This window comes from Ovis aries, chromosome 1, assembly GCF_016772045.2.
Source record: "Ovis aries strain OAR_USU_Benz2616 breed Rambouillet chromosome 1, ARS-UI_Ramb_v3.0, whole genome shotgun sequence".
Classification (NCBI taxonomy): Eukaryota; Metazoa; Chordata; class Mammalia; order Artiodactyla; family Bovidae; genus Ovis; species Ovis aries.
Window position 1 is genome coordinate 263,404,472 of NC_056054.1, and position 16,790 is coordinate 263,421,261.

At 50.3% G+C, this 16,790-nt stretch overlaps 1 protein-coding gene across 1 annotated transcript in view; it reads left to right on the forward strand.

The window, feature by feature from the left end:
- UBASH3A (ubiquitin associated and SH3 domain containing A) overlaps positions 1-16,495 on the forward strand; it is a 40,296-nt gene extending 23,801 nt beyond the window's left edge. The window contains exons 7-14 of the mRNA XM_027960765.2: positions 1,567-1,693; positions 4,894-4,993; positions 6,539-6,661; positions 7,644-7,736; positions 9,988-10,132; positions 10,746-10,852; positions 13,292-13,401; positions 14,852-16,495. Of these exons, the coding sequence (XP_027816566.1) occupies positions 1,567-1,693; positions 4,894-4,993; positions 6,539-6,661; positions 7,644-7,736; positions 9,988-10,132; positions 10,746-10,852; positions 13,292-13,401; positions 14,852-14,989 (943 nt within the window). The 3' untranslated portion in view covers positions 14,990-16,495. The remainder of the gene's footprint in view (positions 1-1,566; positions 1,694-4,893; positions 4,994-6,538; positions 6,662-7,643; positions 7,737-9,987; positions 10,133-10,745; positions 10,853-13,291; positions 13,402-14,851) is intronic.
- Positions 16,496-16,790: the final 295 nt, after the last annotated feature.

The window sequence follows — 16,790 nt, forward strand, 5'->3', positions numbered from 1 at the left end:
TCCAAGGGCATTGTACCAGCATCATCTGTCCTCATGAGACCCTCCCCAGTGGCTCCCACCAGCAGACAAAGATGCTGTCATCTTAAAATCAAGCACAAGTTCTCTTTTTACTCTGTTTTCCTCTCCAGCTACTGTTCATTTTTTTGCTCTGAATGTCTATGTCTTTTGCTCAACCCTGTTTGAAACTTGCCCACATGCTATAAAGCAGCCTACAGGCCCCATGAGTGTAACTGGTATAACTAGTTATATACTTATACTCCAGTATAACTAGTCCTTCCCTCACAATCACCAGGACCCAGGTTCAGGTCCAGTAAGAAAGGGAACCAAGAGATGACTGTGGGTCATTCTTATGTGTGTGCACGCTCAGTCGCTTCAGTCTTGTCCAACTTTGTGTGACCCCATGGACGGTAGCCTGCCAGGCTCCTCTGTCCACGGGATTTCCAAGGCAAGAATACTGGAGTGGATTGCCCTGCTCTGCTCCAGAGGATCTTCCTGACCCAGGGACCAAACCCATGTCTCTTGCATCTCCTACTTTAGCAGGCAGGTTCTTTACCACTAGCGCCACCTGGCAAGCCCAGATCATTCTTCCATACAGTTTGAAAAGATGACCTTCCCTTTATAGACTGAGTTTCCCCTGGGGGAACCTGGCAGTTTCTTGTCATTGGAGGATTTCCACGGCCATTGGCTCTTAGTTCCTCTTTCACGCTGCTCCTCTGGCCCCTACCCTGTCCTCTACCTCGGCACCACCACCCGCTGGCCTTCTGGGCTTCTCACAGCTCTTGTGTGCCCTTGGTGGTCCTCAAAGCTCCCAAGCAACTGCCCACCCAGGGCAGCTTTCTTGATCCCCTGGACAAGCAGCCGCCTCCACCCTGTCTGCAGCTGCTTGGGTACTGAGTTTGCCCACCTGCCCACTTGTGCATGGGTGCCTTTTCTGTGTGTTTCTGTGGCACTGATGTGTCTGTTCCGCTCCCTTAGCCCTGCATCCCCACCACGAGCGTCTTCATGCCTTTGGAAGGTGAATCTAAGAGGACAATGCCCTGGTTGCCCAGTGACAAGGCAGCACAGACGGGGCAGCTTAAACAGGTGTCCCTCCTCTCACAGTCCTGGAGGCTGGAAGGCCAAGCTCAAGCTCCCGAGGCCTCTCTGCTGGGTGTACAGATGGTCGTCTCCTCTCTGTGTCCCCACAGGGTCCTCCCTCTGTGTCCTGATCTCTTCTCAGAAGGACTCGGGCAGGTTGAATGAGCACCCACCCTGGTGACCTCATGTTAACTTCATCCGCTCTTTAAAGGCCCTACCTCCAGACAGAGTCCCATTTGGAGGTCCTGAGCATCAGGACTAGACATCTGGGGACACACTGCAGTCCACAGCAGGTCGTGATGGGGAAGATAAACCAGTACCAGCCCTCTGGATGCCATGCATTTGGGCACAGAGCAGTTTTGAACCATTGTTTTGTTTTACCCTCAAAATGACCCCATCCACCCATCTGGCCTCCTGCGTTCTCAGTCACATTATGACCAGGTACCTCCCAGTGTCCACGTGACATGACATCCCTTTCCTCTCCCACAGGACGTACACCTTCAGTGTAGCCCCTGACCTGAGCTCCAGAAAGGACGGTGAGCTCAGCAGCAGACGGAACGGGGAGCCCAACCCGCCATCCTCGTCCAGGAGCCTCAGCAGCCTGCAGTCCCTACAGGTGACGGGGCCCTCGATGTCAAACGAGCCACGCAGCCGTGCCTGGGTCAGCTCTGGGGAGACTCGGCCCCCCAGGAGCAGCTTTCATTCAAACACTGCTTCCCGGAGCTCAGGCCTGGGTGGGCCAGGAAAGGGCGCATCCTTCTGCTACCACACACTCACATATACACATACACACACTCACATACACACACATATACACACGCATATACATATATCCCTCTGCTCTGTCCACCTCGGAGAAGAGGGTGACCCCCCCCACACATACACATATACACGTACACACACTCACATATACACATACACACACGTATACGCATACACACATATACAAATACACACACACATACACACACTACATACACACGTATACACATATACACACTCACACGTATACATACACACACTCACATATACACATATACACACATATACACACACATACACACGTATACACATACACAGACACATACACACATATACATATATATACACACATGTACACATATACACACTCACACATACACATACACACACTCACATATACACACATATACACATACACACACATACACACACATACACACTACATATGCATATATACACATACACACTCACATATACACACACATACACATACATACACATATACACATACACTCGCATATATACATATACACATACACATATACACATACACACTACACACACATACACACATATATACACATACACACATACACATACACACACATACACATATACACACACTCACATATACACATACGCACACACAGGGCTGTGAACCTGTCCAGTGTCCACATACAGCTCCTGTCCAAAGCTCGGTGCTCGCGACCAAAGCTCAGTCACTCACGTTGTGAGAAAGGAAAACTGGCTACAGGTGTGCTAAACCAATCATGTAGTGGGCTGAACAACGGCCCCAAAGAAGTGAGATCTCAATTCCTGCTGCCTGTGAAAGTTACGAGGAAACGTGTGTCTGCCTGTGGGGCTGAGATGAGGATCTCAGTGGAGAGGTTGTTCTGGATTATCCCGTGATTCTAAACTGAATCACCGAAGGCAGGAGTGTGATGTGCGCAGAAGAGGAGATGCAGCACCCAGGGAGAAGCCATGTGACCAGGAGGCACAGCCTGGAGCCACACACCGAGGCGGCCACGTGCCAAGGATGCTGGGGCTGCCGGGAGCTCAAAGAGGCAGGAAGGACCCTCTCCTAGAGTTTCTGAGGAGAACTGGCCCTGTGATACCTTCATTTTGAGCCTTCAGAAGCAGAAGGGAACAAGCTACTTTTGTTTTCAGCCCCTGAAGTGGGTGCTATAACATCCCCAGTGATCTCAGCCCAAACATCCCTGGTGACCTTGAGTCATGCGTCCTCCGTGGAGTCCCCCCAGCCCACCTCCTGCACCATCAGCTCTGCTCCCCCACCCCATCCTCTGCCATCTGTGGCTCAACTTTCCATGCTTGTCCTCAGCCCCAGTGAGACCCCCTAAGTGGGGCACCTGTGGACGACACCTTGTGGCCCAGAATCAGGCACAGGTGCTCCGGATGCTGACGGCACAAGTCGCAGGAGACCACGGGCCAGTGCTGATGTGGAATTTCCCATCCTGCTCTGGAACTTCTGTTCAGTTGCTCAGTCATGTTCAACTCTTTGTGACCCCATGGACTGTAGCCCGCCAGCTTCCTCTGCCCTTGAGATTCTTCAAGTGGGTTGCCATGCCCTCCTCCAGGGGATCCTCCCAACCCAGGGATCAAACTCGTGTCTCTCTATATCTCTTGCATTGGCAAGTGGGCTCTTTACCACAAGTGCCACCTGGGAAGCCCCTCTTGCCTGGTTACTCACAGCTAAACATATACCCTGACACCAAGCAAAGAACCATCTTTAACATGCCAACACCTGGGTGGTCCTGGAGGGCCCCTCGGAAGAGGACAAGTGCCAACAACAGAGGAGACTAGGATGGATGGATGAATAAATGATAGATAGATAATAGATACATAGAAGATACATAGATAGATACATTAGATACAGATGGTCCCCAACTTACAAGGTTCAAATTATAATCTTTTGACTTTACGATGATGTAAAAGCAAACTCGTTCAGTAGAATTTTAAATACTTGAATTCTGCCCTTTTCCAAGACTAATGATGGGTAGTCCAGTCCTCTCTCTGGTGCTTGGCAGTGGCAGCAGAGCCCCATTAGCCCTTGATCACTAGAGTGAAATACTAATACACTGATAACCGTGCTGTACCTAGACAGCCGTTCCATTTTTCACTTTCAGTACCATATCTAGCAAGTCACAGATGTTCACAATTATAAAATACTCTTTGTGATAGATGAGTTTGCCCAGCTGTCACCTAATGTAGGTGTTTGAGCACGGTTAAGGTAGACTGGGCTGAGCTAGATGTTCAATAGTTTCGATACATTAAATGCATTTCTGACTTAAGACATTTTCCACTTATGACGGTTTTATTGGAATGTAACCCATCACAGGTTGCAAAAAGATCTGTACTTATCTACATATCATATATATACATCTATTATATCATATAATATATATTTTATACAATTATGTTAATACTATAGATTATGGATTTCCCTGGGGGCTCAGAAGGTAAAGAATCTCCCTGCAATGAGGGAGAACCAAGTTCAATCCCTGGGTCAGAAAGTGTTTCATTCCAGCAGCCTGAAGGGACAAGACCAGGGTAGGTACTTGGAAGAAGAGGGAAGGTGGAAAACCAATGTGCTGAGGGGTGGACCATTCATTCCACTTTCCATTTCCTGTGTGCACTCTAGTGCCCAGAACATTAAAGGCTGCAAGAAATTACAGATGATTCCTACTCCCATCTCATTGTAAAGGCCCAACAGGCTTCCCAGGTGGCACTAGTGGTAAAGAACCCGCCTGCCGATGCAGGAGACACAAGAGACATGGGTTCAATCCCTGGGTTGGGAAGATCCCCTGGAGGAGGGCATGGCAGTCAACTCCAGTATTCTTGGAGAATCCCGTGGACAGAGGAGCCTGGCAGGCTACAGTCCACAGGGTTGCAAAGGGTCGGACACGACTGAAGCGACTGAGTACAGCACAGCATAACTTTTGAACAAGGACAGGAGGGATGCCTTGGAGTGGGGGCCGGGGGCAAGTCTCAGGACGCAGTGGTAAACCTCAGGCGCCTCTCCTCCCCCCATCCCAGGCCACGATAGTGAGGAGAAGCGTCCTGGTGGTGCGCCATGGGGAGAGGGTGGACCAGATCTTCGGGAAGTCCTGGCTGCAGCAGTGTACAACACCTGATGGTAAGTACAGTCCTGGCAGGATCCAAACAGAGGAATTAGAGCTAACACAGATCGCGTCTCAGTATTCTTAGTCAGAGCCCTGGGGCACCATTCTTTACTCAGACTGAACTCCCATCAGAGCCTAACCTCCTCCCAGATCCTCGGCTTCTTTGGAGCCCTGCCCTCTGCCTCGCAAAGTGACCACAGATGAAGCATCAGTGAGGGCAAAAGACCTCAATAGAATAGGTTCACATCTGGGGAGTCATAGATGCTCTTGAGAATATGATAAAAGTGACGGACCTTCTCTTTGAATGGAAAACAATTACCACCTTCCGTGCAGACTCAGCTAACACTTTGGCATTTAATAAAAGCCTTTAAGGCTTCCAGTTCCAACAAGTCTCTGTCAATGGAAATTCTGGGGAGGTGGCTTCTAGAAAAATCTTGCATGGAACCTAAAAAGACAAGGCATGGTAAACAGCCGCTACCTCTCTCTGATTGGTGAACTGTTGGAAGGCTGGGCTGGTGTGTTCACGCACCAGTGACTGACCAGCCACATGACGTACATAGAGCAGATCTCAGGAGAGGAATTTGGCTGCTAGAATCTATTGTGGCCAGGACGTCTTGGGGACATGTGAGAGGATGTGAGGGCTTGGTGCGTTCCGGAGTCCTCTGTAGGGATCACAGATAATCTGAGGATGAGATCAGACCTAACCCTGCTGACTATTTACTCTGAGCCAGGCTCTGGGCTCCAGGCATCCTCTTACTGACTCATTCAAACAACTATATCGTCAGCTACATTTTACAGATAAGGGGAATCAGTCAGCTGCCCCTAATACACAACTAGTCACTGGTGGTGCCAGAATGTGCACCAGACCATCCAAGCATAGAGTTCAAGGTCAAACTCAAGGTGAACCAAAGTGCTCTGAGCCTCTGAATGGATTGGGGTGAAGGCAGGGCAGTCCCAGTGAATCCCCCTGACGTCCACTCCCCCCTGAAAACTGAAAGTGAACATGAAGTTGCTCAGTCCTGTCGGACTCTTTGCAACCCCGTGGACTGTAGCCCACAGGCTCCTCTGCCCATGGAATTCTCCAGCCTGAAGCAATTGACTCATAACACACAATGCAGGACCCGCTCCTGCCATCTGTATTCCGGCCCACAGGCAATGTGACACCTTAAAGCCATGGAGATGGGTTGAATTGCACCTAATTAATTAATGCCAATTTGAGATTCGTATTGAGTTAAGCTAAGTCAGTCATGGAGATGCTTATTCTTAATCAGGGCAGTTGCGCGAGTGTATCTTTGGGAGGGGTTTTGAGAGGATGAAGAAGGTCTGGTGGTGCCTGCAGATGAAACACGGGTTTTCTGAGTTTGAGGAAATGTGTGCTGAGTAGAGTAGAATTTCCTCCTGAAATTCAATCTACATCGCAGGGTACATTCAAGAAAAAACACCGTTGACAACAGTTTAATTACTGTGCTTCAAATGTGGGTCTTGATCTTAAGCATTTAGTGGGGCAGGTATGACCTAACTTAATGGAATTGAACAATTGGCGCTTATTTATGCTGTAGGAAGATATTACCGGCCAGACCTGAACTTCCCTCGCAGCCTGCCCAAACGGAGCCGCGGCATCAAAGACTTTGAAAATGATCCACCATTATCGTCTTGTGGAATTTTCCAGTGCAGGATGGCAGGTATGTTAGAGGCTCAACCTAGGAGGAATGGGGCTTCCCAGGTGGCTTGGTGGTAAAGAATCTGCCTGCCAAGGCAGGAAATGAAGGGTTCAATCCCTGGATTGGGAAGATCCCTTAGAGAAGGAAATGGCAACCCACTCCAGCATTCTTGCCAGGAGAATCCTATGGACAGAGGAACCTGGCAGGCTACAGTCCATGGGGTTGCAAGAGTCAGACATAATTTAGCGATTAAACAGCAATAACCAAGAGAATAGTAACTGATTCTAGCAGTGATTATCAGTCACTTGCACTGAGCCCTTGCCACGTGCTTTGAGGGCAGTAATAGCATTATCCTCACTCTGCTGATGAAGAAACTGAGGCCCAGAGAGGTTAAGTACTTGCCCAAGATCACACAGCAACCCAAGATCACACAGCAAGTAGGAAGCTCAGAGACTTGACCCAGGAATGGATTGGTGGGGAAGTCAGGAGGAATGAAAGGGACAAAAAGAACAAGAGAGAAAAGGAAAAAAAAAATCGGTGACCACTGTGTACACTAAGGATGTTATTATAAAAATTGAAAGATACATCCTGTCTTTGATTTTATTTCAAAATCTGTCCCTTTGGGCTTTTGTTTTGTCTGAAGTTCTGGTTTCACATGATTGACCTTGTGGAAGAGAAGAGGCCATTGAGCTCATCTGGTCTGCATTCTATGAATTAAGAAACTCAAATCTAGAATCGGAAAGGTTCATGGGCTCCTCAAGTCACACACTGGTTAACTGGAGGAACACACTAAAACCAGCTCCTCCCTGGGTGCATGCTAGCTGACCTTAATCACAGTTTCCACCCACTCATCAGGCACAATTGTACGGGGTGCATACACTGGGGGTGGGATCATGGAGCTACAAAAAGCTTTCCTGCCACAGGTAGTAAGCTGCCCTCCGAAGTTGCCCCCTTGAGTGGCTACAGTGATAAAGAGGGCACATTTCCCACTGCTGTTTTCCAGGGGAAGCTCTGCTGGACAGTGGCATCAGGATCGCCTCGGTCTTCAGCTCCCCCGCCCTCCGTTGTGTGCAGACGGCCAAACATATACTGGGAGGTCAGTGAGAATTCCAGCGACCTTCTCACGTGGCTGTGACCTCATGGTTCTTCTCTGGGGGGGAGAGGGCAGTGAGCAGAGGTGCAAAGAGAGTGGATGGCTGTGAATGACAGTCTAAATTTACAAGACAGTTGTGAACCCTGAGAACTGTGAGGAGGCACTGAGCCTGTTAGCATTTCTGGTAGGTCAAAATTTTAATTTGCCTTTAACCAACTTATGCATGCGTTTTTTTAAAAACCTGGGGGTGAGTTTCTTCCCAGAGAACTGGGAACTGCTCTGGTCCCTTCTAAAGTACATTTAAACCAGTTCTAACGAGGTGGATGAAACTGGAGCCCATTAACAGAGTGAAGTAAGCCAGAAAGAAAAACACCAATACAGTATATTAACACATATATATGGAATTTAGAAAGATGGTAACGATAACCCTATATACGAGACAGCAAAAGAGACACAGATGTAAAGAACAGACTTCTGGACTCTGTGGGAAAAGGCGAGGATGGGATGATCTGGAGAAAAGTATTGAAACATGTGTATTATCATATGTAAAACAGATCGCCGGTCCAGGTTCGATGCATGAGACAGGGTACTCAGCGCTGGTGCACTGGGATGACCCAGAGGGATGGGATGAGGAGGGAGGTGGGAGGGGGGTTTCAGGATGGGGAACACATGTACTCCCATGGCTGATTCATATCAATTAATGTCAAAAACCACTACAATATTGTAAAGTTATTAGCCTCCAATTAAAATAAATAAATTTTTTTTTAAAGTCTAAAATGCAGGCCTCCCAGAAGCAAGGGGAGGGGCTCCTGGGAGCTGTTCAGCGCTGTCAAAGCCTGCTGTATGTTAGGAAGCCAGCGGCAGACCCTTCCATATGAGTGTCTACCTACAGGAAGAAGCAAGTCCCTGCCAGAGGGGCAGCTGCCCTGGAGGCCCCAGTTCAACCCCCACCCCAAATGGGGAAGAGGGCATGAGACCTGGGTCACCCTAGGAGCATGGCAGCGATGTGACCTAGAACAGAGTGCATGGATACAGGGGCGGGAGTGAGCAGGGGGCTTGCCGCCATGTTCTCAGAGACACAGAAGTCAGGTCACCAGGTGAGCACAAGGCAGGAGGCACTGAAGTTGGGACACGCCAATCAGGAAGGGGACTGGGACGGAAACGTGGAAGTACAGGATGACCACATGAGACCACGGGCACGGCCCGATGTCAAGACCCATCAGCTGGGCTGGGGCAGGTGGGGGCAGGGAGGAGCCAGGCTAACCCCGGACAAGTCTAAGAAGTGAACACAATAAAACAGGGAAGGGCAAGAGATGCTAAGAGTGTACAAAGGAGGGCCAAGGAGACAGAGCTGAGATTTTAAGCTGCCTAAGAGGGGAGTTAGAGGCTGGGGAAGGTGAATGATTCAAAGAAAAGAGTGGGCTCCATGGACCAAAATCCCAGGAGGCAATAGGAGGGCTGGAGTCAGATACGAGAGGGAGGAAGCTGCAGAGAAAGGAGGGTTGGCTGGACACAGAGGAGAGAGAGGTTGGTGCTGAGCTTAGAAGAGTTGGTGGAAAGGATGTCATTGGAGGAGGAGTTACCAAAGGTGTGAAAAAAAATTCAGTTTATGGAATATGTTTTTCTATAGCAAAAATATGTACTATTTTTGGCAAAACAGATCATGACTTCCATTTCCAGTTTTCTAATTTACAATAGAAAGTGGAGCTTTTTTATTGTCTCATTAAAAAAAAATCCTAGGGAAGGGTGAGTTGGGAGAGTTAGAATATTCTAGATGACTCCCATCCACCCTCTGCTTTGGCTCGGTCTGGGCTAAGTGTTTACCAGGATGGCGCTTCTGTGTGACTAACAGGCTCCCCGGTTGTTCGTCTTTTCCGAGGATCAGTGGACCGGCCAAGTCCTCGTGGGTGCGCTCCTTCTTAACCTGAGAATGAGCCCAGGGGCCGTGTGCAGTGGGACATGCAAGGATAGGATGAGCACCAGGGTGCTGCTGGTGTCTCCCAGATCCCAGGAGACTCTGGTCCTTCCTGATGGACAGAGGGTCATCCTGTTAGCCTCCAACTGCCCAGTGGCTCTTGTCTGAGAACTAGCATGACTGTGCATCATCACAGAACAATATTCACCAAGTGAAATAAAATCACATTCCGCCCCCCCACCCCCGCAAAGGGTTGATTTAGACCTAGAAAGAGACTTATTTACAGAAAGCCAAAATAAACCCTGAAGATGATAAATACTTGTGTTCTGTTGAATTCAGAGTTCAAACTGGAGAAAAAAGTTAAGATAAGAGTGGAACCTGGCATCTTTGAATGGACCAAATGGGAGGCTGGCAAAACCACGCCCACCTTCATGACCCTGGAAGAGATGAAGGAGGCGGATTTCAACGTCAGCCTGGATTACAGGTGAGCCGCCTCATGATGTCTGCAACTAGGCTTCCTCCTTCTTGTTAAAGATAAAGATGAAGGTATAATTCACGAGGAACCACTGCATTGGGGCGTGCCAAAAGAAGAGAGATGGGACTCCTCTCCAAATACAAGACCCAGTGGGGATTTTTCAACCAGGAGAGGGGTGGGATAGGCAGTTCATATAAGAATAGGGCGATTCTTGCAGACCTTAAACGATCCTTACTGCAGACAGGTGGGGGACAGACACGTCTGGAGGTAGAGGGGGAGTCGAGTTTGCTCGGGTATCCAGGGTGGTCAGATACAGGGGGTGAGGGGTTCTAACTGAACTCGGTCCGCAAGGTTGGACGTGAAGCCTACAGGTCAGGCCCACTGAGAAGAGGGTCAGGGAGCCCAGCTAGCATCTGTCAGCCAGAGAACCGCCCGTAGCTGGCTCTGCCATCACAAGCCTGTGTGACAATGCAGGCTGCAGCCCCCAACACCAGCCCTTTGCTGGTTTTGGGCACAAAACTGGAGGCTCACTGCTGACCGTGAGCCCTAGCTAGAGGCAGAGCCATCTCGCTCCTTCTGGTGACACATGGGCCAGAATGGCAGCTCCCCTCTCCTCCTCCAGGCCCGCCTTCCCCCTCGCCTCTCTCCTGCCGGCCGAGAGCTATGATGATTACGTGCACAGGTGTGCAGCGAGCATGGAACAGATCGTCAGCACCTGCCCACAGGATGGTAAGTGCCCCAGCGACCTTGGTACCAGCAGCGGGGGCCGGGGTCCCCTACCTCTTAGTTGGAAATGGCTGATTTTGAACCTAGGAATGCCCTGACCTCCCCTCCAGTTTCCCCACCTCCAGAATGCTAGACACTGCCTCTGTAGAGACACATGCCCCCCAAACCTGGGGCCCCCAATTCTGGAACCAATGGGACCCAGGATAGCAGGGTCAACACAGACCACCCATGCCTACTTCCCAGGAAACAAAAGTAGAAACTAAGAACCAACTACCAAATGTTGGGTCATGACTAAATGACAATTCAAACAAAACATCTGTTTAAGCTGATGGCTGAGACCATTAGAGAAATTTAAATATCGAAGATGAATATGGAAATATTAAAAAAAAAAACACTGTTAATTTTGTTAGTGGGGTAATGGTATGGCAGTTGTATAAAAATGAGAAGTCCTCATTTGGAGATGCAAACCATGGTACATCCTGCAAAGTAGCGTGATGTTTGGGCTATGCTTTAAAAACTGCATTAAGTGTCCATCATCCAATCAACAAATTAAGATGAGGTACATATGTACAATGGAATACCACTCGGCCATAAAGAGGATGAAATTTTGACATCTGTAGCAACATGGATGGACTTGGAGGGCATTTTGCTAAGTGAAATAAGTCAGACCGAGAAAGACAAACACGGCACTTGTATGTGGAATCTGAAAATTCAACAAACTAGTGAATATAGCCCAAAAAGAAGCAGACGCAGAGATACAGAGAATGAATGAGTGGTGGGAGAATGAACCAGTGGGGAGAGGGAAGTAGGGAGGGGCAAGATGGAAGAGGGCAGTAGGAGATACAGACTGCTGCTGCTGCTAAGTCACTTCAGCCGTGTCCGACTCTGTGCGACCCCATAGATGGAAGCCCACCAGGCTCCTCCGTCCCTGGGATTCTCCAGGCAAGAACACTGGAGTGCGTTGCCATTTCCTTCTCCAATGCATGAAAGTGAAAAGTGAAAAGTGAAAGTGAAGTCGCTCAGTCAAGTTCGACTCTTAGTGACCCCATGGACTGCAGCCTACCAGGCTCCTCCATCCATGGGATTTTCCAGGCAAGAGTACTGGAGTGGGGTGCCATTGCCTTCTCCAAGGAGATACAAACTACTAGGTATAAAATAAGCTGCAAGGATCTACTGTGCAATACAGGGAAAATAGCCAATATTTTATAGTAACTATGGATGGAGTATAACTGTTAACATTGCAAATCACTATATTTTATGCCTTATATAATACTGTACATCAACTATACTTCAGTAAAAATAAAAATACCTCACAGGGAAGGATGTCAGGTAACAGACAGATGATACCAGATGGGCAGAACGTCAACAACTGTTGGAGCTCCCTGATGAGGACACGGGGATTCATCAGACCTGCCTTTGGGGTATATATGAAAATGTCCATGGTGAAACATGAAAAGCCAATCCTATAAGATTTAAGTTAGCAAGTGTGAACATCAGCTATGTGTCTGGCATCAAATAGAACATCATGGGAAAATCTCAGTGAAGAAGACGCATAATCTACCCTCAAGGGATTTGAATGTTGTTAGAGGAAAGGGGCAGATATGTCTGAAATAGCGGGAATGTTATGGGCTTCACCTGTGACTCAGTGGTAAAGAGCCTGCCTGCAGTGCAGGAGATGCAAGAGGTGGCCTCCAAAGTCACGATGCCATTGCAACCCCTTGGACTGTAGCCTGCCAGGCTTCTCTGTCCATGGGATTCTCCAGGCAAGAATACTGGAGTGGGCTACCTTGCCTTCCTCCAGGGGATCTTCCCGACCCAGGGATTGGACCCTTGTCTCTAGTGTGTCCTGCATTGCAGGTGGTTCTTTACCACTATGCCATCTGTGAAGTCCTCACAGTCACGTTAGGGCAACCCGAATGGATCACTCTGTGGGCCAGGACTTTCCAAGGAAGCTCGGGTTCCAGTTTCCTCCTCAGGTGGTGCAGTGGGTACAGCCCCAGGGTCTCCCTGACTCGGCAGCAAGTCTAACTCCCCAGCCTGGCTCCATCCCAGCCTTGGCTGCCCATACATGTTGCCCTGGACTCTGGAGGTCCTTCCATAAAGTGAGAGTTCTCTGTGGTCCATTGTGATGACCAGCTGATCAAGCTCAAGTTCACAGGCCTGGATGACACAGCTCAGAGCATGGCACTGTCCCATCCCAGAAGCTCGAGGGCAGGTATGTCTGTGCCGGCCCTGTGTGAGGATGTGACAGGCTCAGAAGACCTTACATGCAAACCAGAGGCCAGTTGCCAGTGTCATTAACCTGTTATCAACCACGCCTGCCTCCACCCGGGGTCGCCAGGGCCTCGGGGCACCACAAATGTATTCCACCCGACCACTTTAAGGCCCTGATAAGGGGCATCCTCTGTGCCTGCCCTGACTCGGGGTGCTTTCCTTCCACAGTGGGCGTCATCCTGGTTGTGGGCCACGGCTCGGCGCTGGACACCTGTACTCGCCCGCTGCTCGGGCTGCCGCCCCTGGACTGCGCAGACTTCGCCCAGCTCGTGAGAAAGGTATGTGCCCCCTCTTTTCTCTTGGAGCCACGGAAGCAGGCAGCCTGAGGATGCGGGTCCCCACACCCCCTTCTCAGAACAGAGACAAATGTCCTGAACAACCCAGGGCAGCAGGAACCACCCCCCTCCTTGTCCCCTGGCTCTTGTGCAGAGAGTAGCCTCAGGCAGGGGACTGTCAGAGGATGTCTGTCATCTTTATCATCACAGCAGCTTTGGCCATTTGCTGCCAAGTTAATATAAGCAACAAGACAGAGGACTTTTATAATCAGGTCATATGATAAGTCCTTACCACTCTAGTAGTCGAGCACATGATCCATTTGGCGAGGGTAGGTGCGGGGGTTGAGCAAATTAAGAAAGAAGAGAAAGAGCAGTTACTGGGCTGGCTTGCTCCAGGGATGGGGTGGGTGAGTGGGGAGGCTGGAGACAGACAGGAAGTAGCCCCTCCCTCTAGCCTTTGGAGTCATCAAGCCGTGGAACATAGGAGCTTGTTTAAGCTGTCAGAGTGCCCACCGTCAGAGTGCCCGGTGCTGGGCCAGAGTCAGCTGTTGATGTCCAGTCATGAACTCTCTGGACCCCATGGACTGCAGCACACCAGGCTTCCCTGCCCTTCACTGTCTCTGGGAGTTTGCTCAGATTCTTTTCCATTGAATCGGTGATGCCATCCAACCATCTCATCTGCTGTCATCCCCTTCTCCTCCTGCCCTCAACACATACTGAAAAATCAAGTGGGTGATGGATGTATAGAGAAGGATAACAGGTGGACCAACCTGTGGAGCATCACCCAGCGAAGCAGAGATGGCTTTCCTCCCATTGGCGAGATGAAGGAGGCAGGCAAACTCAGGACTCAGCCCTCCCCATTCCCTGCCCCAGAGCCCTACTCAGGGACAGACTTGCCCTCTGCCCTTGTCCTTTCATCAAGTTAATCAGTTGATTGACCAACAACCTTGAGGCTGGGGGTGCAGCAGTGCAGATAACACCTGTGATGAGCAATAGGTCCCTGAGCTGGTCACAGCACCATTGCTGGCCACAGCTTGTTTGCTGCAGGTGTGGGCAGCAAGGTGTCCCTGAGACCCCAAGTGGCCTGGGGACTGCAGAAGAGTAGACCCCTGGCCTGGCCTGGCCCAGCCAGCACCTTTCTTTTCTGTGCAAAGCCCTTGGGTCTCTGAGCCCCTCCCTGCACTGCCAGGAAAAAATACAGTCCTCCATCACCCTGAGATGCCATGGCACCCCCAGTTGTGACATTCAATGAGGTCTGCAGACACTTCCCACTGCTGTGGGAGGGGCAGGGAGTCCCCCTGGGGGCCGCTGTGTTGGATGTTGGTGCCAAGTTCAAGGTCACAGTGCTAGCATGGATGTATCGTGCCAGGCTTCAAGGCTGTTGGCTTGAGAACAAGTCTAAAATCGATCGGCCTGGTATGGAATACTAATAACTGATTTAACTCTGCTCCAGATCCCGTCTCTGGGTATGTGCTTCTGCAAAGAAAACAAAGAGGAAGGAAAATGGGAGTTGGTGAACCCACCTGTGAAGACACTGACTCACGGCTCCAACTCTGCATTTAACTGGAGGAACTGGATCCAGGGCAACTGAAGGCACCTCTGTGTTTACATGACTCACATTGGCGAGAAGGGACTCCGCAGAGGCCGTGAGACACTGCTATCTAGAAGGGATGCTGGTCTCCCTGAAGTGATCCGTAGAAGCACAAAATGCACTTTCAGACACCCGAGTGTTGGCCATCTGCCAACCGCCACCCTGCGAGCTAGGCTGTGGGGACACCATCTTGTACCCTGTGCACCGGCCGTGCCACTTGGTGAGGGATGAGGACCTGTGACTCTGGTTCCAGGATTTAAAGACCCACCCCAAGCCTACCCCAGGGAAAATTCCACTTTATATGTTTTTGTCAAGTTCCCAGCTATTTTCCCTTTTTCTGTTTCAATCACTTTGGGGCTGTTTCCACACAGGCTGAAGGAGGTAAAATATTGAATAAAATGGTGCAAGGAAACCACCTACCAGATCAAAACCAGGAACCGAGCTTGGTGTCCACAGACCAGGTATCTGTGACCTGCTGCTGCTACAATGAGTAAGCCCACGGTGGTGATTAGAGACCCAAGTTTACTCTGTTGCCGCCCAGCAGGTCAGCAGTTCTGAAATGGGCCAGAGGAGTACTCTTCTTCCACAGCCCTCAGGGAGAGTCTGATTCTCTGTTTCTCTGGCCTTCAGAGGTGCCCACACTCCGGCCCCTGGCACCTTCCTCCATCCTCAAAGGCAGCGGTGGCGCCCCTTCAGATCCCCTGCTCCTCTACCTACACAGTCACGTCGCCTTCTGCTGCTGACTCTCCCATCTCCCTTTTGTGAATTCCCTCAGATTATACTGAACCCACCCAACAATCGGAATAACTCCCCATCTCAAGACCCTTAACTAATTCCACCCGCGAAGTCCCCTTCGCCATATCATGTGACACAGCCGCGGGACCAGGGACCAGGGCGTGCATCTCTCAGGGGCCGCCCTTCAGCCCATCACCCCCCAGTCCCTCAGGGGCCGCCCTTCAGCCCGTCACCCCCCAGTCCCTCAGGGGCCACCTTTCAGCCCATTGCCCCCAGTCCTCCCAAGTACATTGGGCTATTTATACAGGGGCCAGGGTGGAAGGGGTTATGACATCCCCTTGGTGCAGGGTTTACTCAGTTTCTCTTTTTCTCCATTTTGATCAAGTGGAGCTGGGAGAACAGCTTTGAAAAATGGAGGGGGTGGGCCCTGCCCGCCCCGCCCCGCCCCGCCCCGCCCCGACTATCAGGAGAGAGAAACCAGAGAGGACCCCCACCCAGGCACAGTGAAGCCTCCAGGGATGGTGCATCCAAGGGTGGTCTGACTTTGAACAAGCTGGTCCAGGCAGTCAATAGAGGGGGCACTCAGCTGTGTCCTCTTACCCCATCCTTGCCCAAGAAGAAGAAATAGCCCTCAGAGTGCTCAGAGGGAAGGTGCGGTCATGCTGAGACACACTGCCCGACCCCAACACCTTTGTTCTTTTCTGGATACACCAGTGCCACACTGACGTTCCTAATCATGATGGTGAATAAAAATGTCACAAGTCAAGCTCATGGGATTTACACTGTCGCCACTTCTTTGGGGTGGTCCCCAAGACATCTGGGTTCACCCTCTGCAGAGTGAGGCTTCTGGGTCTCATGGCCTGAGTGATGAAGGAGGCAGACCACCACCTCCTCCTCACTGGACTACCTGTGGGGGTCTACACCAGACAGCAAGATGGGTCTGAACCTCAGAGCTTGAGGTCAAGTATGCAAGAAGCACTGTTCTCTTTATATCCTATAACGCTGGTTGACAAGACCTCCTTCTGCGACAAAGATAGAAAAGCCCTCTTCTGTCATTCTTAACTTC